Source organism: Acinonyx jubatus, chromosome E2 (assembly GCF_027475565.1).
Source record: "Acinonyx jubatus isolate Ajub_Pintada_27869175 chromosome E2, VMU_Ajub_asm_v1.0, whole genome shotgun sequence".
NCBI classification, from domain to species: Eukaryota; Metazoa; Chordata; class Mammalia; order Carnivora; family Felidae; genus Acinonyx; species Acinonyx jubatus.
The window spans coordinates 54,499,922-54,526,823 of record NC_069396.1 but is presented as its reverse complement, the minus strand read 5'-3'; the positions used below and the strand labels follow the sequence as shown (position 1 = coordinate 54,526,823).

General features: G+C 42.7%; 2 protein-coding genes across 13 annotated transcripts in view; both read left to right on the top strand.

Moving 5' to 3' along the window:
- Positions 1-86: 86 nt before the first annotated feature.
- Positions 87-18,611, top strand: LOC106972997 (zinc finger protein 649). Of its 5 annotated transcripts, none has more exons than XM_053210949.1 (5): positions 87-379; positions 3,052-3,219; positions 7,537-7,663; positions 7,926-8,021; positions 13,821-18,611. In XM_053210949.1, exons 2-5 carry the CDS (start codon positions 3,202-3,204, stop codon positions 15,425-15,427), a joined length of 1,848 nt encoding a protein of 615 aa, XP_053066924.1. In that variant the 5' UTR covers positions 87-379; positions 3,052-3,201; the 3' UTR covers positions 15,428-18,611. The 5 variants fall into 5 exon arrangements, with proteins under 5 accessions (XP_053066924.1, XP_014925529.2, XP_053066926.1 ...); XM_053210951.1 differs by lacking the exon at positions 87-379 and adding an exon at positions 1,508-1,948; XM_015070043.3 differs by lacking the exon at positions 3,052-3,219.
- Positions 18,612-23,460: 4,849 nt separating this feature from the next.
- The window catches only part of LOC106972995 (zinc finger protein 577), a 42,885-nt gene continuing 39,443 nt past the window's right edge, over positions 23,461-26,902 (top strand). For 2 of the 8 annotated variants that reach the window (XM_027037097.2, XM_015070040.3), the window contains exon 1: positions 23,481-23,662. The gene's annotated coding sequence lies outside the window, so the exon portion shown is untranslated. Of the gene's footprint in view, positions 23,663-24,804; positions 24,897-26,902 lie in introns of all 8 variants that reach the window. The other 6 variants (XM_053210946.1, XM_053210945.1, XM_027037094.2 and 3 more) reach the window with 5 other exon arrangements.

The window sequence follows — 26,902 nt, the reverse complement described above, 5'->3', positions numbered from 1 at the left end:
GTAGGCGCCAGTAATCTGACCGGAACCCCCCAGGTGAGCGGCGGAAAGACCGCGGGGGCGAAAGACCGCCTTGCAGCGCGCGTGCGCCCAGGGTGCCGCCGGAAGTGGGGACGCTCGCGCGCCCCCGCCCCGGCCGCCGTAGCCGGTGCCCCCAGAGCTGGGTGTGCGGCCCTGAACGGGCGAATTCGCAGGGGCGAGGCGTGGCCGCCGGAGGTCGCAGTGGACTCGGGGGGAACCCAGATCAGCGTGTGAGTCGGCGGAAGAGCTTAAGGAGGGGAGAGGATCCACGGAGGTCCGTGGCTCTGAGGTTGCGATGCCTTTGCCGCCAGGCCCGGGGGACTGCGGTGGTCGGGCATTCAGGCTCTGTGGAGATCGTGAGGTCAGAGTTTGGGGTCTGTGCGGGTCACTGTGCCAGGGGCGTTCCGGGATTGAGAACTGGAGGGGAGTGGGTATCTGTCGATGAAAGCGCTGTTCAGTTTCCTCTCCACTGACTGGTTTGCAAGGCTCCTCAGGCCCCCACAGATAAGAATTTTAGGGAGATCAAGGATTAAGTAAATCTAAACTGCTAAGCCTTCTGTTAAAAATGACTTTACTGTAACTAAACTTCCGTTTTCACTGGAAGTTTATTTGGATATTTGCTTTCAGATTCTGACACCAGTAAAACAACATTTGTAACCTCCCAAATTCTATTTCCCAAACATAATTTTTAATCAGAAGTGTATTTCAAGTCTTTTCTTTTTTCTTTTCTTTCCCTTTCATTTAGAGAGAGAGTGCGCAAGCTGGGGAGAGGGGCAGAGGGAGAGAGAGAATCTTAAGTAGACTCCACGCTCTGCACAGAGCCCTATTCGGGGCTCCATCACACAACCCTGGGATCATGACCTGAGCCCGAGTCGATCATTAACCGACTGAGCCACCCAGGTGTCCCTCTGCTTAATTTTCACAATTCAGATAAACTCTGGGAATACTGGGATAATTTGCTCTTTTTAGTTAATTTCATATTCTAAACATTTCCATGAAACAAATTCTCTTATGAAAAAATTGTTTTAGTGGCTACACTAATAAACAGGTAAAAGAAGGAGTGATGTTGTGACTAGAATATGATTAAATACTTGCATCTATTTGGATTGCTTTTGAATATTTAAAATATTTAGTTATTCTCTTGATTTTGGCTCAGGTCATGGTCTCACCATTGGTGAGAATGAGCCCTGTGTCCGGCTCTGCCCTGGGTGTGGAGCCTGCTTGGGATTCTCTCTCTTCTTCTCTCTCTCCCTCCCCCTGCCTTGCTCGCAAGCTTGCCCTCGTGCGCTCTGTCTCTCTCATTTGCTTGCCCCCAAAATAAACTAAATATATATATACATATACATATATACACGTATATATATACATATATATGTATATATGTATATATATACGTGTATATATGTATATGTATATATATGTATATATACGTATACATATATACGTGTGTATATATATATATATATATATATATATATATATATATATATATAGTTTTTGTCCCTGTTCCTAGCAAGAGCTCCTAAAATCCTTGGGATTTTCCAAGTGTGAGAGTGGTTAAGGTGTCTTTTGCTATATTAATGAGGCGACTTTTGCTAAGCATCTGTGGGTGGGGGCTGGTTGCCAGGGGAACCAACTTTGTGATTGGAGGGTTGAAACTCTTAGGCCACCCCCTAACCTCTGGGGAGGGACCGGAGCTGTAGGTGGAATCGTCACCACTGGCCAATGAGTTAATCATGCCTATGTAATAAAACCTCCATAAAACCCCAAATGGCCACGGTTCAGGGAGCTGCTGGCCTGGAGAACGTGTGGAGCTGGAGAGTGGAGAACCAGGAGAAGGGCAAGGAAGGGCCACACCCTTTCCCCATGCCATCTGCCTCTCTTCTGACCGTTCCCGAGTGACAGCCTCTTATAATAAGCTGGTAACCTAGTAAGTAAAAGGTTTGACTTCTGTGAGCCACTTTCTCAATTTAATTGCACCCGAGGAGGAGGTCATGGGAACCTGATTTATAGCCAGTTGGTCAGAAAGATAAGTCACAACCAGATTTGGGACTGGCTTGAAGCAGTGGAGGGGGGTGGAGGTGCAGTCTTTCTTTCCTTCCTATAATAACTGCTATCTTGTTTTATATCACTCGTCTTCATGCTTTTACTAGATGTGTATGTATCTACAAACAATACATAATCTTTTGTGCGAGTTTTAGAAACATGAGAACGGTAGTGTATTGTATGTATTAAAAAAATTACAGGTAGGGTGGCCGGTTAGCTCAGCTGATTAGAGCGTGGTGCTAATAAAAAAAATTACAGGTAGTGTTTTGTTTTGTTCTTCATGCTGTGGAAGTAATGAATTCCTAACTGACTAAGGGTTCAAGTTTGAAATAGGTTTTGGATTTTTATGGAATGTTTTTCTCAGCGTCAATTTTGGTGACCGTAGGACTTTTCTAACCTGCTAATATATTGTAGCAGACACAGTTGGTTACTTGCTGTTGCAGAAAAGAGTTAACACAGCTCTTTTTAGAAAGGCCTTCTTGCAAGGTTGCTTACAGGTCCCTTGCCTGGCATCTGGGAACTTAGCTTTGGGGAGGGTTCCCATCACTCCCTATTGACTGGCTCACTGTGCTTACACCGTTCTTTCAAGCAGTATGGTTTATTCTCAACACCTGCTCTCCTCTGGGAATCTGGGATTTTGGCATGTGCTAGGCAGTGGGTGCCTACATGAACAGCCCCCAGTAAGAGCCGTGGGCACCATGTCTCTAGTAAGCCAACACATTGTGTGTTATCACAGCTTGTTGCTGGGGGAGGTAAAGGCTTCCTGTGTGACTTCACAGAGACAGGACTCTTGAGAGCTTGCACCTGATTTCCTCCAGATTTTGCCATTTGGACTTTTTCTCTTTGCTGTTTTGCTTTGTATGCTTTCGTGGTAATAATTTGCTGAGGTCTGTCAGTCCTAGTTAATCACTGACCCTGAGGGGTGGTCTTGGGTATTTCCAGCACATCTGCCCAACATCCATTCACTTCCTTCCCTTTTTCTAACAGATTCTCCAGGTGTTCCTTGGCTTGTGGCAGCTTGTCTCTACTCTGCCTCCATGTTCACGTGGTCTCATCTTCCCTGGATGTAGGGTCCATCTGGATACTCCTGGATTCTCTTAAGATCCTTAATTACATCGGCAAAGACTCTTTTTCCACATGAAGTCTCATTCACAGGTTCATGGGGTTAATACATGGATACAGCTTTTTTTTTGGGGGGGGGGGACCATTTAACCAAGTACAAATGGGGATGTGGATTTTAAGGGATTATATGTCCAGAGTCTAACCTTCTGTATGTCCTTTTTCCCACTTTCCCTTTCTCATTCATGCTGCTGCTTCTTTTTTAAGTTTATTTATTTTGAGAGAGAGCATCCCAGGCAGGGTCTGCACTGTCATTGCACAGCCTGATGCCAGACTTGATCTCACGAACTGTGAGGTCATGACCTGAGCCATGATGAAGAGTCAGACACTTAAATGACTAAGCCATCTAGGCACCCCTCATTCAGGCCACTTCTGCTTCACAGAAGAAAGGCATGCCTCCCCCACATTCAGATGTTATGTTTTATTTGCCTGGGTTAGAAAGCCTTTGGGGGCACCAAGTAAAGAGAAAGTTACAGATACTGACTTTGACTTAAGGTGGGTGCACAGCAGCAGTGTCAGCGTCTGTGCCCAGAGCGAATGGATCATCCAAAATGAACTTGCCCTTCACCCCACAGGTCCTGGATTCTCAGGAATAAAAGAGATCCAGTAAAGGACGAGTAGGGGTTCTTGGAGTTGCATACGGCCATTCGTGGGACATCCTTGTCCTAAGACCAAGATTTCTGAACAGAAAATTAGGGCAGATTCAGAAGAACTAACATCCCTGTTACTGGGCATTTTCTGAAACAGAAGAAAATGATGAAGGCCCAAGTGACTTTTGGTTTGTTGTATTCAAAAGTTGAGTCTTTCATGGATTTGGGGAGGCCTGAAAAAATCAGTTTGACTAAATAAAAAGTGTAAATGGGGAAAAATGGGCTCTGGGGAGAAATAGATGTCCCTTCAAAATTAGGGCAGAGTGGGATCAGGAACATGTTGTTCCCAGAGTTCGTGCATGACTAGTGCTGGACTGTGGTGTATGGATCTGCAGGATCCTGCTGGTACAACCATCAGTGTGTACCTGCTTACTATCTCTGACAGTCATTGCAGTCAGAAAATCACGGTAAGTTACATCAGATGCCTTGACTCAGGACAAAGCATATCAGTTCCTCAGGAGAGGTCACCATTTCATGGCACGTAAGCGTTAGGAACTCTCTTTGATGGTTTTTTTCCAGAGGTGACCTGGTAGGCTGTGTGATCTCAGCAGCCTTCTTCTAATCAGTGTATGAGCATGGCTGTTACTTACCTGATTATTCTGAGTCCCCTGTGGGAGTAGATCAAGTAGAATTCAGTAGACACTGGTTTTTGAGGAGACCACAGCCCGATGACTTCCATACCCAGCCTTACTTCCATCTGGATTTGTCCTTGAGTAGAACTGGAAGTGCCCAGTAAAATGGAAGGTTTGCACACCTTTCAGAGGCCCTCTGGGAACAGGTCGCTGGACTGGTGTTTGAGTACAGATTTGGCCAGAGGGAGTTACAAGTTCTTATCTGGTGCTGGCTCGGGTTGTTGAGATCTACACAGGGTTGCCTTAGAACTTCAGCTCATCTCAGAAAACATAGAGCCTTCTGTGTTCAAAATCGAGTTGTCACCTTCCACCTTTGTACTGCCTTTAATTACACAAATGACTCATTGTGGCATAACAAAAAATATATACGTATTTGCTCTTTGACTCTGGTTCCTGGCTGAGCTCCTATATCCCATTATTTCCTAAGTGGCAGGAGTGTCTTTTGTTTTCATGACAAGCCCCTTTGAGCATATCTAAGTTTATGCTAATGAGGTGACTCAAGGTAAGCCCCTAGATAGCTTCAGGATGAGGGCTGGTCCCCCAAAAGACCAAGCTTTGATTAGAGGGCTGGAACTTTCAGCTCCACCTGGAACTCGGGACAGGAGGAGAGCTGCAGCTGGAGTTCTGTCACCAGTAAGCAGTGATTTAATCAGTTGTGCCTGTGTAACGGAACTTCCATAGAAACTTGGGGCGCCTGGGTGGCGCAGTCGGTTAAGCGTCCGACTTCAGCCAGGTCACGATCTCGCGGTCTGTGAGTTCGAGCCCCGCGTCGGGCTCTGGGCTGATGGCTTGGAGCCTGGAGCCTGTTTCCGATTCTGTGTCTCCCTCTCTCTCTGCCCCTCCCCCGTTCATGCTCTGTCTCTCTCTGTCCCAAAAATAAATAAACGTTGAAAAAAAAAAAAAGAAACTTGACAGGGTTCAGAGAGCTTCCACGTGGGCAGATCCATCCACCTGCTAGGAGGGCAGTGCACCCCAACTCCTTGGGGACAGAGGCTCCTCCACGCAGGACCTCTTTGGACCTCACCTGAGTACCTCTTCATAGTATGATTTATAATAAATTAACTTTTTAATGTTTGTTTATTTTTGAGAGAGGGGTAGAGAGATAGAGACAGGGAGACAGGAAACAGGCTCTGCACTGAGAGTAAAGAGCCCGATTCAGGGTTGGAACTCACAAACCGTGAGATCATGACCTGAGCCGAAGTAGAATACTTAACCAACTGAGCCACCCAGGTGCCCCCATAATAAACTGTAATTTTAAGTCCAATATCTTCCTGAGTGAGTTCTAGCAAAATCACACCTGAGAGGGGAAGGTTGTGGGAACCCCTAAATTTATAGCCACGTTGCATAGAAGTGCAGCTAACATGGGGACCTGGTACTTGTGACCGGTCTCTGAAGTGAAGGCAGTCTTGTAGAATCGAGTGAGCCCTTAAGCCGGTTAAGGTCTGATGCTGACTCTGAATAGTTAGTGTCAGATAGGATTGAATTATAGGATGCCCAGTGTCTGAGAATCAGAGACTTGGAAAATTAGTATTGGAAGAGACCATGTATTTGGTGTCAGGAAGAACCACAGAGTCAGATACATTTTCAATGTAAAAGGCTCATTATATAGTACACATAGTGATAAAGTTCCCCTCCATACATTCTTTGGCCCACAATTCTCTGGCACATCATTAACACATGCTTGGTAGTGTGTTCCTGTGTTCTGGCATTTACCTATGTGTATCTATGTGTGTGTGTGTATGTGCATGCCTGTGTGTGCATATATCTACGTGAATCTATGTAGGCAAATGCTTACACCTGTGAAGACATTTTTACGAGCATAAACTCATACTATGTCACCCTGATGTCCCTAGCATTTCATACAGTGACTGACAAATAGGTGCTGAAATACACAGATTGCAAATGATCTCAGGGTAGCAAGAGGATTTAATGGCTGCATATCACAGATATCTGTGATTTGTGGGATAAAAGAATGACTGAATATTTTAATGACTTTGCTTCTTTTGTGATTAATTGAAAAAAATAAGAATAGAAACAGCTTACAAGGTGAAAATGAGCAGAACCACTTCCTTCACATTCCTTTTGAGTAGGGAAAACCTCGCCCTTCCTCCTTTGTGTCTCCTTAACTCTCATATCACTGCCACAGTCACATCACTTCTGATGCCAGGCATGGGGACCCCCCCCCCCCCCCCCGCAAACAATTCTCTGACACCAGCTGGGTGGCCTACAATTCAAATCAATTCTGACACTTCCTAGAGTTAGCATCAGATTCCAGGTTAAGGGCTCACTCCCACAAGACTGTCCCCTACTCAGATGTTAATTGAAAAACAGTAGGTCCCCAGGTTACTCACAACTTCTGTCTGATTTGGCTACAAATTGGAAGTTCTCCACGACCCCTCCTCCAGTTCAAATTCAGTTTCAATGAATTTGCTAGAGTGGCTCACAGAACTCGGGAAACACACTTACCAGTTTATTAGAAAAGGAAATAAAGGACACAGGTGAATAGCTGGGCGGGAGAGATGTGTAGGGTGAGGTGTGTGGGAAAGGGCATGGAGCATCCACCCCCTCTCCAGGCACCATCCTCCCAGAAGCTCTCCAAACCCTGTACTTTAGGGATTTTATGGAGGCTTCCTCACCTAGGCATGATTGATCATTAACTGTTTTCCAGCCCCTCTCCGTTCTCAAGAGAATAGATATCGTATCTCAAGAGATATGAGAATTAAGGAAAGTTAACTGGTCTGAAAGTTCCAAGCTTCTAATCATAGCTTGGTCTTTCTGGTGACCAGCAGCATCCAGGAGCCCAGCCAGTTGCCCCATCAGAACAAAGACATTCATACCGTTCTTAACACTTAGGAATTTACAACGGTTTCAGGAACCCTGTGAGAAATTGGAGTTAAAGACCAATTAGAAAATAAAAGATGCTCCCAGGGCCCTTATCACCTAGGAAATTATAGGGGTTTTAGGAGCTCTGCCAGGACAGGGACAGAGCCCAATATATGTATTTTCTATTACCTCGCACCCTCCATTTCGATAAAAGGGAAATACTTCCAAAGAGGACCGTTTTGTTACAGGAATCGCTGACACTGGAGGATGTGGCCGTGGACTTCACGTGGGAGGAGTGGCAGCTCCTGGCCCCCGCCCAGAAGGACCTGTACTGGAATGTGATGCTGGAGAACTACAGGAACCTGGTGTCACTGGGTGAGGACAGCTTCCCTGTCACTCGGAGGCCTTTCCTCTGTCAGCTTCTGAGAGCTGTGGCGTGTCTGTGCTGAAGTGTAGGTTTTCAGTCCCTTCCCTGGCCCCTGATGTGAAGGTAGAAGCTCTCCTTGTCTCAGAGAAAAGCCTTTGATTTGCGAACATGCAAATTGTGCAGTCCCTAACATGTATCGCCCTCATATCATTGCAGAGCCCAGGGCAGTTTGATGAGCCTAATAAGTCTTCTGTCATTTCCCATATACAGGGTATCAAGCTCGCCAACCAGATTCATTCTCTGAATTGGAACAAGAAGAACCACCATGGATTTTCAAAGATGAAGTCCAAAGTCAAACCCATCCAGGTGAGAGAAAACCAGCAGTGGGGGAGGGGGAGAGGGGAGGGGGAGAGGGGAGGGGAAGGCTGTGGAAATCACTTTCTTGTCATTTCAGGAAGGCATCATAGTGGCAAGGGTGTCTGGGGCTACAGAACTGGAACTTCTATGTATCTTTCTCCTCAGATGAGAACTCTTTCTCGCTGTAGGAATTTAGAGGAAAACATACTTCTTGATCTCTTCGTGGAACTAATCCCTATCTATTTTTTCTTAGATGTCAACATTTTTTACCCTAGGACTATTCTTGCTTAGATTTGCACATCTTCCCACTTCATCACTTGTCAGAGTCCCTTTCACCTCTCTTTATGAAATTCTTCCTTCCATGTCTTGCTAAGAGAAAACTTTGAATTCATTGTTGTCTTCTAATACACCTTCCTGCCCCGTTGGGAAATACTTATTTCCCTTCATAACATCCAACCCCCACCCCCTTGGATGCCTTGCTTCCACGGTAACCTCATCTCTCTCTTTTTTAAAGCTGCTTCTTTTTTTGAGGGAGTGCACGCATGGAGGAGGGGCGGAGAGAGACAGAGACAGAGAATTTCAAGCAGGCTCCACGCCCAGTGCAGAGCTCAATGCAGGGCTTGATCTCAGGACCATGAGATCATGATGTGAGCCAAAATCAGGAATCAGACACGTAACTGACTGAGCCACCCAGACACCCCAACCTGGTCTCTTCTTATGCATTTATCTGCTTCTCTCTTTCCCCACTCTGGGGTTACTCAAAGGTTCTCTTTTTATTCTCTGCTCTGGCTCAAAGGCCTTAAAACCTTACTTTATTAAAAAATGTTAAGTTCCTGTTCTTTGTTGAGATTCCCAAGTTGAGATCTCCTTTAATATTGTCTAATCTATACACAGTTGACTCTTGAACAACATGGGTTTGAATTGCCTGGCTCCACTTATGCACGGATTCTTTTCCATACAGCATAGTACTATAAATATACTGTCTCTTCTATGATTTCCTTAACATTTTCTTTCCTCTACTCACTTTATTGTAAGAATACAGTATATAATACATATACAAAATATGTGCTAACTGGCTGTTGGTAGTAAGGCTTTCAATCAACAATAGGCTATTACTAGTTGTGTTTTGGGGGAGTCAAAGTTGCATGTATATTTTCGACTGCCCCAGAGGGTCGGTACCCCAACTCCTGTGTTGTTCAAGGGTCAGCTGTAGCTTACCTCTTTCCATGGCAACTCCCTAGAGTTCACACTTATGTGAGAAACTAGAATGATCTTCCCTCTAAGAAAACCCTTTTCCATCATCTTTTTCATTAAAAATTTATTTTTAATATTTGCTAGGGTTTTGTTGAGGTATAATTGACATTACATTGTTTTACAGTTTCATTATCTTTTTATTTTATTTTTTAAAACAATTTTTTATGTTTATTTTATTTTTTATTTTTGAGGGAGGAAGAGAGAGAGACAGAGCGCCAGTGGGGGAGGGGCAGAGAGAGAGGGAAACACAGAATCCAAAGCAGGCTCCAGGCTCTGAGCTGTCAGCACAGAGCCTGACACAGGGAGAACTGTGAGATCATGATCTGAGCCGAAGTGGGAGGCTTAACCGGCTGAGCCACCTAGGTGTGCCCCAAGAGAATTTCAGTTTTTAAAAAGACAATGATAATGTTTAAATAAATATTAAAAAAAATTTTTTTTTTTTTTGAAATTCTCTTGTACTTCTGTACATCTTAAATCCTGGCCATGCTGTGATTACCTTGACCCTTCTCTACTCTCTAGGGTATTTAAGGTGTCTACTGTTCCTGTTCTTTAATTAGGATACAATTTCTTCTTCTCAGTTCTTAGCCTAAATAAAGCCTCCTGTCCGCTTTACTGTAATTCCTTCGTATATTTGTTAATTCTACTCTTTCTTAATTTAACTTAGATTTTGTTAATGGATTATTGTCCCTAAAGCTTTCCCTTGTCTCCTCATAGATTGATGACAGTAAGTTGCAGTTGACCCTATTATCATCCATGACACAGAAATTTTATTTCTTTCAAAGACCTAAAGTCTCTACTCTCAGAAAGGGGGAGGCATAAATATAACAAAAATAAACATGCAGAGTTTCAATTTTATTAGATGAAAAGAGTTATGAAGATGGATAGTGATGATGGTTGCATGACATTATGAATATATTTGATACCACTAAACTGTAAACTCAGAGTGGTTAAGATGATAAATTTTGTTGTGGATTTTATCACAATTTAAGAAGTGGGAAAAGTACATAGAAACTATGTCTAGTGGTGAAAAGGGCTGTGAACACCAATCCGTTGGCATCACGGAACAGTGGGTGGAAGGGATGGGGTCTGCCCTTCTACAAATAGGAATGTCTGTGGACTACAGGACGCCTGTGAGCAGAGGATGAGTGACAGGGAGTAGGTTTCCTGGGTGAAAAATGAAGAGAATGGGAAGTGCAGAGCCAGAGGCAAGAATGTGTCTGAGGAACATCAAAGAAGCCTGTGTGGATACTGCAGAGTGAGCAAGAGGGAAAATTACTGGAGATGAAGTCAATGGAGTAGTGGTGATAGGTTGGTTGGTCATGGAGGGCCTTGTAGTCCATTCTGAGGACTTGATTTTACTCCTAGTAAATTGAGAAACAAAGTTTGTAGTATAGCAGTGACAGATATAATTTATATTTTGGAAGTGTCACTTTGACTATGGGTAGACTGGAACCCATATGAGGAACGCTGCTTCCTCAGAGAGTTGGGTTTTATTAGAATAGGGTTCAGGGCCCGCATATGTCTTTATGCAGAGCCCCCCAAGGGTGCTATTGTGACACAAGCTGATGAACTACAGTCCTAACACACAGTAAAAGAGATTGAAATTAGTGGGAAACAAAGTTAAGTGTTTCTCTACACCAAAGGTTTGATAAGCAAAGATTGGACAGATCTTCATGTAATATTTAGAAATGAAGCTTTTGATTGTATGAGATGTTTTTGCTATAATTCAAGGCTCTACAAAATTCAAGCAAATAATAAACATAGGGACTACAGTTGACCCTTGAGCAACACAGGTTTAAAAGGCACAGGTCCACTTATACACAATTTTTTTTCCAATACAGTTCTGTAAATGTAATTTATGATTTTTAAAAAAAAATTTTTTAACATTTATTTATTATCGAGAGACAGACACAGAGCATGAGCAGGGGAGGGGTAGAGAGAGGGGGAGACACAGAATCTGAAATAGGCTCCAGGCTCTGAGCCGTCAGCACAGAGCCCGACGCGAGGCTCGAACTCACAAACTGTGAGATCATGACCTGAACCGAAGTCAGTCACCCAACCAACTGAGCCACCCAGGTGCCCCTAATTTATGATTTTTTAAATAACACATTTTTCTCTACTTTTTTTTTTTAAATAAGAATACAGTATATAACACATATAACAGACAAAATATGTGTTAATGTCTTTATGTTATCGGCAAGGCTTCTGGTCAACAGTAGACTATTAATAGTTAGGTTTTGGGTAAGTCAAAAGTTAATGTGTATTTTCAACCACAGGGAAGGGGGGGTTGGCACCCCTAACCTCCCATGTTGTTTAACAGTCAACTGTGTTTTAGAAGTTTAGAAGAAAAGTAACCTAAAGTGGTATAGAAGGAATGGAGAATGATAGTATCACAAAGTACCTTACGTTGCAAGAGATATAGCTAGGCTTTGAAGAAGATGATGAAGAAACATGCCAAAAAATTGGAAGTATGCACAGCCATATGGGGACTGTCAAAAGATTGGCCTAAAACCAGCCACATGAAGATCAAGGTCAGAAGGTATTTGTTGGAGACTAGTGAGTGGAAAATTGGGTAAACTGGGCACATTATGTTAATGTAAAGGTTTATCACCAGGCTACTTTTGTGATTTTTCCATGTTAGCAATAAACAGGGCACGGTAGAGATTAGGTTTTCCAAATTTCTGTAGGTAGGCACTGTAGCAATAGTAAGGTGTAGCCAGATGTTCTAAGTAAAACTAAAGGCAAACCTGCCAGAGTCTTGATTCAGGAGGAAGGTGGTCCATTAGGACCCCTTAAATGATACCCCATAACCTAACTATTAATAGTCTACTGTTGACCAGAAGTCTTGCCGATAACATAAAGAGTGTAGAATTAAGGAAGAAGCTGTTAGTGGCAAGACGAGAGATTAGTCTGTCAGGGACAATGAAATGGGAGAAACTCCAGTATGATCTCCATGCAGGTACAGTATGATGAAGAAGGTGACAGTTCCCACATCTGGTGCAGCAGATCTGCTTGTAGAGAAGACTGTGCATGTTGTAAAAGTCTGTAAGAATGATCATGTCCCTCTTTCTGTGGGAACATATGAGAATGTGTCACACCTAGAAGAAAGGTTAGAATGTTTGGGAAAGTTCATTTGATGATGGTCTACATAATGAACAAGAATGACGTGTTTTAGCAACAAGGGGAGCACCCGGAGTCTGTTAGAATTTTTTTGAAATCAGATTCTATGCATCCAACATTCCGACTTGTCTCTGGGATATTTGTTCTAACACTGGGTCCGCTTATTTCTCTATCAGTGTGGTTGATGCTTGGGTCTCTTCAGCGGTCTCTCAGAGTCCCAAAGCTCTGTATGTTGAAATGACTAAGGTCATAGTCTTGTGCCTTCATCTGCTTTCAGTCTTGACCTTCTGAAATGTGATCCCATTTAACACTCTGACCTTAGTGATCTTTACGTTCTGATGATTTCCACATATCTCCATTTAAGACCTCTCTCAAGTTTCATATATATCTGACTGGGTTTTCCATGTCTGTACTTGGATATCTAATAATTACCTCAAAGGTGATGTGCTTCAAAATGCACTTGTTCTCATCCTATTTGAACTTGAACAACATCTTCATCTTATTAAAAGGCATCACCCACTTACCCATTAGCTCAAGCCAAATCCTTAGATTAGCTCAAGCCAAATCCTTAGGAACACGCTTTGATTTCCTCCTGTTACTTATCCCCAGATAAATCCAGTAATGGGTATTATCCATTCTTTAAAACACATCCAGATTTCTTCCACTTTTCATTCCCTTTGCTTCCTCCAACTAGGGTCACATTTGCAATTGCCTACTTTCTTCTTTTTCTTGCGTGTTTATTCTGTTTCTCTTTCCATCCTTTAGAGTAGGAGTTCAGTGAAAATAAAGAGTATTTTTTTATTTCTCCAACACTAACATGATACCTGGTATATGGTAGTAGCCACTTAAGAAGGATGTATTGAATGAGTGGATTTTGTCTCTTACCATTTTGAATCAGGTATCCCTCCAGCCTCTGTGATCTGATGCTGCTAGTGACTTCCTTGTATTTTATTGTCTCCAGGGCCTTATTTACAAAGCAGATAATTCTTGATCTGTTGTGAATTTACCCTATATGACACTGACAGCTGTCATCTTTTGGTTTGTTGTATTTGTATTACTGTGTTTTTAAACATTTCTAACAGATAAGTTAGTGTTTCATGAGTACAGAATTTTTTTAGGTGGGGAAGATAGAAATGTTCTAGAGATGGATGATGGTGGTGGCTGCACCACAGTGTGACTGTACTTAATGACACAGAACTGTACGCTTAAAAATGGTTAAAATGGCAAATTTTACCTTATGTGTATTTAGCTACAATTTTAAGAGCTTTTTTAAAAAAGAGATAAGGAATATGTATACAAGGATATGCTTGGAATTTCTTTTATGTTGATACTAAAAGTTTTCCACTAAAGAGCCAGCCCACCCCACAGTACTTTTGAAGCAGTTTTATTCCATATGATGGTCATGGAAAGATTCACCGTTGTCTTCTTTCCTAGAAATTGAGAGAGTTGACGATCATCTGCCTCAGCACTTAGAAAATCTCAAAATGCCGAAGAGGATGGAACAGTGTTATGAACTGAACACATGTGGAAAGACTGTTCATCAGAGCAAAAGTCATTTTCCTTTCAGGCCAAATCATGATAGGTTTCATTTACGTGGAAAAACTTTGAAGCCACACTTAATCAACCACAGTAGAAGCTGTGACATAAAAGAGCCTGCTGAGTCTGGTGGAGACGGGAGATCCTTTCTCAGTGCTAATCACAAGCAAACTCACACTGAAATTCAATTCCATGAAAGTAGAAGGTCCACCGGCACTAGGTCACAATTTCTTAAACATCAGCAAATACACAAAATAGAGATGGCCCACGAATGTCCTGAATGTGGGAAAGCCTTCCTCAAGAAGTCTCGGCTCACAGAACATAAGAGAATTCATACAGGAAAAAAACCCCATGGGTGTAGTGTATGTGGGAGAACCTTCTCCAAGAAGTTCAAGCTCACTGAACATCAGCGAATTCACAAAGGCGAGAAACCCTATGAGTGCTGTGAGTGTGGGAAAGCCTTCCTCAGGAAATTTCAGCTTACTGAACATCAGAAGACTCATACAGGAAATAAACCCCATGGCTGCGGTATATGTGGGAAAGCATTCTCCAGAAAGTTCAAGCTGACCGAACACCAGAGAACTCACACAGGAGAGAAACCTTATGGATGTACTGAATGTGGCAAAGCCTTCTGCAGGAAGGCAGAACTCACTATACATCAGAGAAATGAAAGAGGAGAAAGGCCCCATCAGTGCAGTCAATGTGGAAAAGGTTTCGCCAGAAAATCACAACTCATTCTACATCAGAAAACTCATACAGGAGAGAAATCTTATATATGCAGTGAATGTGGAAAAGGTTTCATTCAGAAGGGCAATCTCCTTATACATCAACGAACTCATACTGGAGAGAAACCCTATGGATGCATTGAATGTGGTAAGGCCTTCAGCCAGAAGGCGTGCCTGATAGCACATCAGCGATTTCATACAGGAAAGACTCCCTTCGTATGTACTGAATGTGGAAAATCTTGTTCACAGAAATCAGGACTCATTAAACATCAGAGAATTCACACAGGAGAGAAACCCTATAAGTGCAGTGACTGTGGGAAAGCCTTCACTACAAAGACAATGCTCACTGTCCATCAAAGAACTCATACAGGAGAGAGACCCTATGGATGCAATGAATGTGGGAAAGCTTTCTCCCACATGTCATGCCTTGTTAAACATAAGAGGATACACACAAGAGAGAAACATGTAGATTCAGTGAAGGTTGAATATTCTTCCACAGAGGGTCACAGCTTATTAGATACTAGTGAATTCATGCAGGGGAAAAGCCCAGTTAATACAGTGACTGCACAGATGCCTTCCACGATCCCTCAGACCTCATTAAACATCAGTGGGCTCCTCGCAGATAGGAATGCGGTCCTAGTGGGACAGCCAGCTGCCAGATGTGCACCCTCAGGAAATAACGGAGAATTTGTACAGGAGAGAAACCTTATGAATGCAGCGAATGTGGTTGTGCCTTCAGTGGTCAATTACATCTTATTTTATGTCACGAAAAACACATAGAAAAAACCTGGTACATTCAATTAGGAAAAGCCTTGAGCAATAATGTCTTGCTGATAATATGGTTATACACAAACAAAACCCATGAGTGCAGAGGCTAGTTTTAGAAGACCGACTCTGTCTGTCATCAGTGATCAACATAGCTCATCAGGGAGCTTATAGTGAGTAGAGACATGGCAATAGTGGGAAAGTCCCTACCCTTAATATGTGTCAGTTCACACTGAGGAGAAACAGGAGGCAATGAACGTGGGGCACCTAGGTGGCTCAGGTCATGATCTCACGGTTCGTGAGCTCAAGCCCCGTGTCGGGCCCTGCGCTGACAGCTCAGAGCCTGGAGCCTGCTTCAGATTCTGTGTCTCCCTCTCTCTCTGCCCCTCCCCCGCTCAGCTCTGTCTCTCTCTCTCAAAAATAAACATTAAAAAAAAAAAAGGCAGTGAACATGGCTGGGATTTCAGTGGTACATTTTGCCTCATGCATTAGCAGGTAAAATCACAGAGAAATAAAACTCCGTTAATCCACTAATTGTGGAATTCCTTTAATGAAATACTAAAGTTCTTGTGAAACAAAGGTTTGTGAAGATGAGGAACATTTGAGAGTTTTATGTACCTTTTCTAATTTGACCTATATGTCATGTAATACACCTGATGTACATTTTCAGACAGGGTACCTTGAACCACATTCCTAATTACCATGTTAGTGATTCCATAATTTAGAGGAGATAGTTTCTGCCCTACATCACTGGCTAACATTATCACACTATATTCACTATTCCCGTTTGTGGATTCTTTTTTTTTTTAATTTTGTTTTAGAGAGAGAGAGTGTACGCATGTGAGCTGGGGATAGGGGCAGAGAGAGAGAGAGACTCAAGCATGACCCTGGGATCGTGACCTCCACTGAAATCAAGAGTTGGAAGCTCAACCAACTGAGCCATTCAGAATTAAAACAGGGCCAGGAAGAAATTAAGTAAATAATAAAACAGGGCCAGAAAGGACCAAACTTTCCAAGTAACCTCAGGTGCACCTCTTCCTCTTTTTCTAAAATTTTCTTCAATTCTAAAATTCCTCAGTATCATATAATGTTTACCCTGTTGGATTTCTTTGGCTTTAGATTTTATTTCAGGCAACTGAAGTCCTTCAAAAAGAAATGAATATTTTAAACTCATGAATATAATTTAATGTCCTTTGATGAGTTTAAGTTCAATTTAAAAATAAGAGCAAGCATTACACAATGTCACCATAAAAGTGATTTTTAAAATTTTCTAGACCTGAAAAGATAGAGAAACCAGGTTTGCAAAATGAACTAAAAGCCCAAGTACAATTAGTAATTTAAACCTACACATTAAATAACAAAATACATTCCAACAAAGCTCTCAGTAGTCATTTTCGAAAACATGAGAAAGTAAGGTAGGCAATTTGAACACAAATTAAAAGGATTACTTCCATCCTAGCTCTCCCTGTCCCTTCCCTGATTATTGAATTCTCAGAATGCTGGGAATCTGAAGTTCTAAATGCCTGGATAACTATCCAGTTGCCTCCCCTTGGAGGCAGTACCCTGTCTAACCCTAACTTTTGCTTCATTGATGGAACCACCCCAACATTCTTCCTGGTATCTATTCCCATTTTCTCTCAACTCAGAGGGACTCTGAGTCCTACAAACACGAGGAAGACAAAAGTAGATCTTCATAGAATCAGCCTTGGACTGGTATCTCATGCTCCACAAAGCCAGAGAGACTTGGATTTGGACCTAGAGTAGGCATAGGGTTTCTGGAAGAGTAGGGTGAATCTAGTGCTGGAATTACTGAAGGCCTGTAACCAGCCTGGAAAGTATTTTTGGAATCTGATATGTATAATTAGTTAAATGTAGTCAGGGGTAATCACAGGGGCTGGCATAAACAATACAGGAAGAAGTTCAGACCACGTCTACTGGTGAAAAACTGATCTGAAAAGGGCATGAGGTCAGGTCTCAGGGAGAAACTAAAGGTAGAGGTCTGTCAGATGAGATAGTTGAGTGGCATTTAGGCAGTTGATTTTTTTTGTAAATCAGTGACATAAACACCACTAGAATCACTTGGAGAGAACATTTCACTTGTTTTCTTCGAGATTTTGATATGGAATATAAAGACGTATATACATATAAACGTTACCAATTTTAATACAAACCATATTGCGATATCAACTTTATGAGCAAGTGTAAGGTCTTGAATGTAAGTTATACACTGTAAAAGTTAGACTATAAGCTTCATGAGGGTAGGGAACTTCTGATAACCCCTGTATACAAGGTGTCTAGAAGAATATGTGATATAGGGTAGGCACTTGATACACATGGTTAGTTGACTGAATCCCATCCAATAAGCAATCTTGTCTTGCTTAACTGAGATTTAAAGCAGGGCCAGGAAGAAATTAACTAACCAAATAATAAAACAGGGCCAGAAAGGACCAAACTTTTCAAGTAACCTCAATGTATCCCAAAACAATTCTTTGTAAGAGAGGCGCTTCAAGAATATGAGTAAGAGAGGCGTCTGGGTGGCTCAGTCGGTTAGCATCCAACTCGGTTTTGGCTCAGGTCATGATCTCACAGTTTGTGGGTTCGAGTCCCATGCTGGGCCCTGCACTGACAGTGCAGAGCCTGCTTGGGATTCTCTCTCTCTGGACCCTCTCTCTCTGCCCCTCCACCCCCACTCTCCTCTCTCTCAATAAATTAACTAAATAAATAAATAGAGTGCAAAAATATCCTGATCTCCCCTGTTGTACCTACTCCCCCATAATCCCATAATAAAGTTGACAAACTTATCAGGCAGGAAAATGTGACCAGTGTTGAAAGACCAATCAAAAGTGACCTAGAACTGATATCAATGCTAGATTGAGCGGACAAGGACATTGTATCAACGGTTATAGCTGTATTCCATTATATCAAAGAGAGGAATGATTAACATGTTAATAACAACAATGTCTTGGGTTGATAAGATATGTAATACATTTTACTTCATATTTTATAAACCTTCCCAGAATACTGTTGTTTGTTCACTATCTTGATCAGAGAGTGAAGGGCAGTTAGCAGTTTCCCCTAGGCATTCCTCACAATACCTCTTTTGCCACTTGGCCAAGAACATAAGGCCGCCTTTTTTTTTTAAGTTCAGGTTCTCTGAACAGTTTTTCACTTTTTAATAAAATCTTTTGTTCTCATTATGCTTAAATTTGTACTTTCTTTTGCCTTGCCATAAAGTTCACTGATGTTTTGCATACACGAATAGGGTAAACTGCTCCTAGTTTTTAGACCCCCCCCCCCCCCGCCCACCTGTTTTTCATTTTGGATAGTTTGTATTGCTGTGTCTTTTCAGTTCACTAATTTTTTTCTTACACAATGTCTACTCTGCTAGGGACACCTGGGTGGATAAGTCCTTTAAGCTTCCAACTTCAGCTCAGGTCATGATCTTGTGGTCCATGGGTTTAAGCCCCACATGAGGCTCTGTGCTGACAGCTCAAGGGCCTAGAGCCTGCTTTGGATTCTGTGTCTCTCTCTCTCTCTGCCCCCACCCCTCACTCACACTCTGTCTCCCTCTTTCTCCCAAACATAAATAAACACTAAAAAGAAACAATGTTTACTCTGCCATCAATCCCATCAAGAGTATGTCTTATTTCTAGAAATTTGAATTGGGCCTTTCTTTTTAGATCATTCATAGCTCTATTTAATATGGTTTATTTTTTGGGTCTGGGTGGCTCAGTCAGTTGAGTGTCTGACTTCAACTCATGTCATGATCTTGGGGTTCATGGGTTCAAGCCCTACACTAGGCTCTGTGCTGACAACTCGGAGCCTGGAGCCTGCTTCAGATGCTGTGTGTGTCTCTCTCTGTCTCTCAAAATAAATAAATAAGCACCAAAAAACAAAAACAAAACATGGTTTACTTTTTTTTTAAGTTTTTATTTAAGTAGTCTCTATAAATCACAACCCTGAAATCAAGTCGCATACTCTACTGACTGAGCCAGCCAGGCATCCCAACATGGTTTACTTTTAACCTAATTGTGACAGTATTTAAAGTGAGTTTTCAGTATTTAAAGTGAGTAGTAGTTCAGTTAAGCATCTGACTCTTGATTTTGGTTCAGGTCATGTTACCATGGTTTGTGAGTTCGAGCCCTACACTGGGCTCTAGTGCAGAGTGTGCTTGGGATTCTCTCCCTCTCTCTCTCTCAAAAATAAGTATCTTTTTAAAAAGTAGGCAGCATATAGTTAGACCTAGGTCTTTGTTTTGTTTTTTAATCTAGTTGACAATCTCTTTTTATTGGGGTATTTAGGCCATTCATAATTAATGTGGTTATGTTCAAATAATGTGCAATTTGTTATTTATTCTATCTGGTTTTGCTCTCCTTTTTGTCTTTTTCTACCTTCTTTTGGAGTAGCTATGTTTTATGATTATTTATATCCTTTGTTGGCTCATTAGGTGTAACTTTGTTATTTAAGTGGTTCCTTTAGAGCTTACAGAATGTATCATTCACTTAGCAGTGTATCTTCAAGTTATCATACTTTTCACATGTAGTACTAGAATCTTGTAATAGTATACTTCAGTTTTCTGCAGCCAGATCAGCTTCGTTGAAGAGATTATCTTCTGGATGCTCCTGGGACACTTTTTTTTTTTTTTTAAACCCTAGGATATATTTTTAGGGGATGGATAAACTGGCTTTACATAATTACACTTTAGCATTTCTAACTCCATATACTTTCAGAATCTTTACAAAATATGAAGAAATTTCTGGCATTTAAACTTTAGGCCACCTTTGAGTCAGGTTACATTCAACCAACAAAGCAAACTAAAGCCATTCTAACTGAGCTTACACATTAAAGCCAGAATCCATTCATGGTCAGCCCGTATTGTTAAGTTTGCCTGATCCAAATTTTTATTCCTTTTTACCATAATCCCACAAATGTTTCCCAGGATTCTCTTTATATAAGCAATATATATAAAAAAATAAATACTTCATAATTACATTGTGTTTATCCAAGGGATGCAAATTAAGTTAGTTCGTTTAATTTTCTTTCTTTTTTTTTTTTAATTGAGAGAGGACGCAAGTGAGCAAGGGCGGAGTGAGAGAATCCCACAAGGGGCAGAGAGAAAGAGAGGAAGAGAGAGAGAGAAGCGGGGCTCACCCAAAATGGGGCTCAAGCTCACCTAACGTGGGACTCAAACTCATTAACTGTGAGATCATGACCTGCACCTAAGTCAGATGCTTAGCCGACTGAGCCATCCAGGCACCCCTCACCACTGTATTAGACTGCTTTGGCTGTCATAACAAAATAACACAGAATGGGTGTTTGAAACAACAGAAATTCATTTTCTTACAGTTCCTGAGGCTAGAAGTTCACAATCCAGTTTCCAGCAGATTTGGTTTCTGGTCAGGACTCTAGCTGCCGTCTCCCCATGTCCTTGCAAGGCATTTCCTCAGTTTGCACAGACAAAGAGCACTCTGGTGTCTCTTGTACTAAGGACACCAAACTACTAAGATCAGAGCCCTACCCTTTGACCTCATTTAACTTTAATGACTTCATTAGAGGTCCCATCCCCTAATATGGCCACACTGGGTGTTAGGGTTTCTACCCGTGAATCTAAGAGGACACCAACATTCAGTCCATAATATTCCACCCCTAACCACCCCCCAATTCATGACCTTTTTGCATGCAAAACACATTCCATCCCAAAAACCCTCAAAGTCTAACTCATTCCAGCATCAACTCTAAAGTCTATATAATCTAAGTCTCATCTAAATCAGATATAGGTGAGACTTCTGGTACAATTTACCCTGAGGCAAAATTCCTCTCCAGCTGTGAACTAAAATTAGAGAGGTGATTCACTTCCAAAAAAAATGGTGGGACAGGGGTAGGATAGACATTCCCATTCCGAGAGAGAGAAATTAGAAGAAAGGGGGTGATGAGTCCCAAGCAAGTCCCTAGCAAAGCATATCCCATTAGATCTTAAGAATGATCATCTTTGGTATGCCTGGTTGGCTCAGTCAGTGCATCCAACTCTTTTTTTTTTTTTAAATGTTTATTTATTTTTGAGAGAAGCAGAGAGAAAGGGAGACACATGATCTGAAGCAGGTTCCAGGCTCTGAGGTGTCGGTGCAAAGCCTGATGCGGGGCTGTACTTCATGGATCACGAGAGCGTGACCTGAGCCGAAGTCCGACACTTAACCAACTGAGCCACCCAGGCACCTCTCGGTGGGTCCAACTCTTGATTTTGGCTCAGGTCATGATCCTGGGGTTGTGGGATGGAGCCCCAAGCCTGGCTGTGTGCTGAGCATGGAGACTGCTTAAGATTCTCTCGCTCTGCCTGTCCCCCGGCTCTCTCACTCTCTAAAATTTTTTCCTTAAAGCATGGAAGCTAATCATACAGGCTTTAAAAAAAAAAATAATTCTTTCATAATTTATCTTTGGTTATGCTCTGGCTGGTAGGCATTGTAGGTAGGACTCATAACAGTCTTGCAACTTTACATTCAAACCATCAATTTTACATTCTGCATGTCAGTAGAACGTTAAGCTCCACGAAGGGTATTTTTGTCTGCACTTATAGCTTTTGTATCCCCAGCACGCAGAACAGTGTTTTTGCCACATTTTATAAGCATCTGCTGAGTGAATGAATGAATCATTAATCCCTTTAATGGGGAGGCACTCTGATGGTGGTTGTGTAACTATGGGGAATGAGTTTTGCACTGGGAGCTCCTCAGTTTAATCATTTGGGCTGAAATATTGAATACAACCACTTCCCTTTCTTAGAGTTTTTTTTAAGTTTTTAATTTAATTTATTTTTTTATTTTTATTTTTTAACGTTTATTTATTTTTGAGACAGAGAGAGACAGAGCATGAACGGGGGAGGGGCAGAGAGAGGGAGACACAGAATCTGAAACAGGCTCCAGGCTCGGAGCGGTCAGCACACAGCCCGACGCGGGGCTCGAACTCACGGACCGGGAGATCATGACCTGAGCTGAAGTCAGCCGCTTAACCGACTGAGCCACCCAGGCGCCCCAAGTTTTTAATTTTAAATACAATCTACCCCCAAGATCAAGAGTCACATGCTCTACCACCTGAGCCAGAGAGGCCCCCTCAGCACTTTTTTTTTTAATGTTTAAAATTTTTTTTTCTAATTTATTTTTGAGAGAGAGACAGACAGACAGAGTGTGAGTGGAGGAGGGGCAGAGAGAGAGGGAAACACAGAATGGAAGCAGGCTCCAGGCTCTGAATTGTTAGCACAGAGCCCAACGCGGGACTGGAACTCAGGAACCGTGAGGTCATGACCTGAGCCGAAGTCGGATGCTTGGCCGTCTGAGCCACCCAGGCGCCCCCCCACAGCCCCCCCTCCCCCCCGCGTCAGCACTTTTGATGCAAGGAATTTTCCATCTTTATGGAAGGAAAATCTTGCCCAGCCTTTGGCTCCTTCCACCGTGGGAGAGCCACGATTCTCCATTGGCTCTGCCCCTTCTGTTGACCCCTAACAACCACCAGCCACATTTTCTCCTACACAAATCATACCAAGAGCTCTATGATTCTGTTTACCTACTCTGACCAACGGCTTTTTCAGCGGTTCTCTACACCCTAGACTGGCCTGAAATGCCACTTTCTCCACAAAGCCCCCTCTAGCCAGCATTCCCAAGATGCTAGCCGGGTTCCCTCCCAACTGTTGTTCCCTTCGGCTCGGGCTTCCTCCCTGTCGAACTTCTACGCTGGCTGCGCCCACCCGGCTTTTCCCTAGCCTTGAAATCAAAGTGTCAAAGTCCGCCACCTTCTCGGCCCGTCCTGAGAAGAATTCTGGGCAGGCCAGAGTTTCTGAGAAGCCAAGCAGTTTATGCACTGCCCCTGGTGGAAGTTGTAAATTCGGGGCCCAGGGGGTCAAGTGGCCTGGAAATGAAGCGAAATAAAGCGTTTTCAATAGCTTCTCACCGTCTTGGGCCTTCCCGCGAAAAACAGAAAAAGAGATGACCCCCGCCGTAGGGCAATAGGTGGAGAACTGGCGGCTCCCTTCAAGTAGCCTGGAGCGGGCGCTGCAATATGACGTCACAGAGGCCGAACCTAGCGCCAGAATTCGCGTCTCTGGAACGACGCGCGCTGACCCTTATCGGTCACCATCCCTTCCGTTTCTGAGGGTCTGGGAGAGGCTGAGGTGGGACTCGGGGGGTTCTGTGGACACAGAGGCAAAGTGTTTAGAGACGTGGTACCGTGGTTTTCTCCAGTGGTGAAGAGCGAGGCCATCGCCAGGTCAGTGTCGGTTCTGGGAGTGTTTCGGGGCCAGGGAGAGCTCGTTGGTTTTTGGTTTTTTGTTTTTCAAACCCCGGAGCTCGTGGGGGGTCGGTGTTGGGGGAAGCTAGTGGGAATTCCTGCTGGGGTGTTCTGTGTCGGAGGGTCACGTGGGGGTTCCGTGTTGGGACGTGCACTTGGAGAGAGCAGCGCTGTGGGTGTCTGTGGTCGGGGAAAGCGGGAGTCGTGTCCGTGTCGGTGACCGCCTTTGGGGAGTTCCGTTGTTGATGCTTTTCACATTCTTCCTTTCAAAGATGGGGTTTCTGGCCACTTGCGTCCATGTTTACTGTATATTCTTATTGAAAGTACATGTTTCCAGTTTTATTTCCTGCCCATGTAATGACATGCCCAAACTCCTACATACTCCAGAAAATAACTCTTGTTAAAATACAGTGTATTTCGCTTTTAGTGTTGGGATCAGTTTTGTGTAGGTAGTGACATAATTTTATCAGCTATTTCCATATTATTAACTCTGGAAGTTTTCATCTTTCTTTTTTTTTTAATTACTGCAGTTATGTTCCATCAAGTGGGTGCTTTAATTTGGGTGGAACTGATGAGGGTTAGGTCCACCACTTTCTGGAACATTTGATGGATTTCCTTTAACCCAAGTGTTTAAAAAGGATTTGACCAGCTGTGGTGGTGATTTTTCCCCATGTGTCTTAGACATATCTGGTTATGTTTATTCCTAAATAGTTTATACTGTTGGGTTGCCTGGGGGGCTCGGTTGGTTAAGCATCTGACTTTGGCTGAGGTCATGATCTCACAGTTCTCGAGTTCCAGCCTCGCATCAGGTTCTGTGCTGAAAGCTCAGAGTCTGGAGCCCGTTTCCGATTCTGTGTATCCCTCTCTTTCTGCCCCTCCCAGGCTTGTACTCTTTCTCAAAAATAAATAAAACATTTTAAAAAATTTAAAATAGTTTATACTGTTGTTGTAATGGTAAATGGTGTGGTTTTTCTCCTTATGACCCCACTCCCTCTTTTTTCTTTCTTCTAATTTTATATAATGCACAAGAACAAAACTTTAAAAGGTACCCTTATTCTGTCACCTCAGTCTACTACCGTTACTGCTACTAGCTTATAAATCAATTCCTTTATATTTTCTAGTTGACTGTTTTTGTTATCTGCAAATAATTTTGGTCAGGTGGCAAGTGTATGGACTGTGGAATAAGAAGAACCTGCTTCTGCCTTTGACTTGGGTAGGTTAATGTCTGAGTCAATTTCTTCGTTTGTGAAAAAGCTATCGGAATTCCTAGTTCGTAGCGTCATTATGAAAATTAAATTAGCAGATGTTCTTTAAATACAAAGTGTAGTGCCTGGCACCTAGTCTAGTCTGAATAAATGGTAGCCATGATTTATCAAGCTTTATTCCTCTTTCTCAAAGATCCCCCCCACCATTCTCAAAGATCCTTCCCCCCACCTTTAGTGAGATATAATTGACATATAACATTCTGTAAGTTTAAGGTGTACAACTGTGTTGATTTAATATACTTATGTATTGCAAAATAATTATTACCTTAGGTTAGCTAACACCTGCATCATGTCACATAATTACTATTTCTTTAAAAAAAATTTTTTTGGGGGGGCACCTGGGTGGCTCAGTCGGTTGAGCGGCCGACTTCGGCTCAGGTCATGATCTCGTGGTCCATGAGTTCGAGCCCCGCGTCGGGCTCTGTGCTGACAGCTCAGAGCCTGGAGCCTGTTTCAGATTCTGTGTCTCCCTCTCTCTGACCCTCCCCCGTTCATGCTCTGTCTCTCTCTGTCTCAAAAATAAATAAACGTTAAAAAAAAAAAATTAAAAAAAAAATTTTTTTTTTAACGTTTATTCATTTTTGAGAGACAGAGAGAGACAGAGTATGAGTAGGGAAGGGGCAGCGAGAGAGGGAGACACAGAATCTGAAGCAGGCTCCAGGCTCTGAGCTGTCAGCACAGAGCCCGAAACGGGGCCCGAACTCACAAACTGTGAGATCATGACCTGAGCCGAAGTCGGACGCTCAACCGACTGAGCCACCCAGGTGCCCGCGTAATTACGATTTCTTTTATGTGGTGAAAACATTTAAGATCTACTTGCTTAGATCTTAAAGCTTTCAGTTCTATGGTACAGTGTTGACTGTAATCACTATGCTGTACATTAAAGCTCTTCGAATCACTTTATAAAATTATTTTCATTTACATTTTTCCTCTCTCTAATATTTGCTTTATAGATGGCTAGATTTCCCAGGGTCTTATATTCCTGGGAGAAACCATACTTCTCCATAATGATTTGTTCTTTTAATATGTGGTTGGGTTTTATTTGCTAATATTTTACTTAGTATTTTTGCGTCTAGAAATAAAAAGATGTCTCAGATTTGCTTTAGAATAATCCAGTGGTAGAGGGAGATGAGTGGTGGTGTAGATACACAAAATTAGGTTTGCGTTGCTAACTATTGAAGACACAATGGATGTGAGGAATTTGATTATACTGTTCTTTCCTCTTTGTGCATGGGGTTTAATTATACTGTTTCTTCTTCTTTGATTTGGAATTTTTCATAATAAAATTTAAAAATATTTGCTTCTACATTTATAAGTGAAACTGAGCTAGCTATACTTTTCTTTAAGAGTATTTTTCAAGTAGGGGCGTCTGGGTGAGTCAGTCCAGCTTTTGATTTCGGCTTAGGTCATGATCTTTCAGTTCGTGGGTCGGAGCCCTGCATGAGGCCCACTGCTGTCAGCACTGAGCCTGCTTCAGATCCTCTGTCCCTGTCTCTCTCTGCCCCTCCACCCCCCAATAAATAAACATTAAAAAAAAATTAAGTGGTGCCTAGGTGGGCCAGTTGGTTAAGCATCCTACTTTTTTTTTTTTTAATGTTTATTTTTGAGAGAGAGACAGACATACAGCATGAGCGGGGGGAGGGGCAGAGAGTGGGAGGCACAGAAATCTGAAGCAGGCTCCAGGCTCTGATCTGTCAGCACAGAGCCCGATGCAGGGCTCAAACTCACGAATTGCGAGATCGTGACCTGAGCTGAAGTTGGAGGCTCAACTGACTGAGTCACCCAGGTGCCCCAGTGTCTGACTTTTGATTTCAGCTCAGGTCATGATCTCATGGTTCGTGGGTTCCAGCCCCACGTTGGGCTCTGTGCTGATGGCCTGGAGCCTGCTTGAGATTCTCTATTTGCTCTCTCCTTTCTCTCTCCCTCTCTCTCAAAAATAAATTAATTAAACATT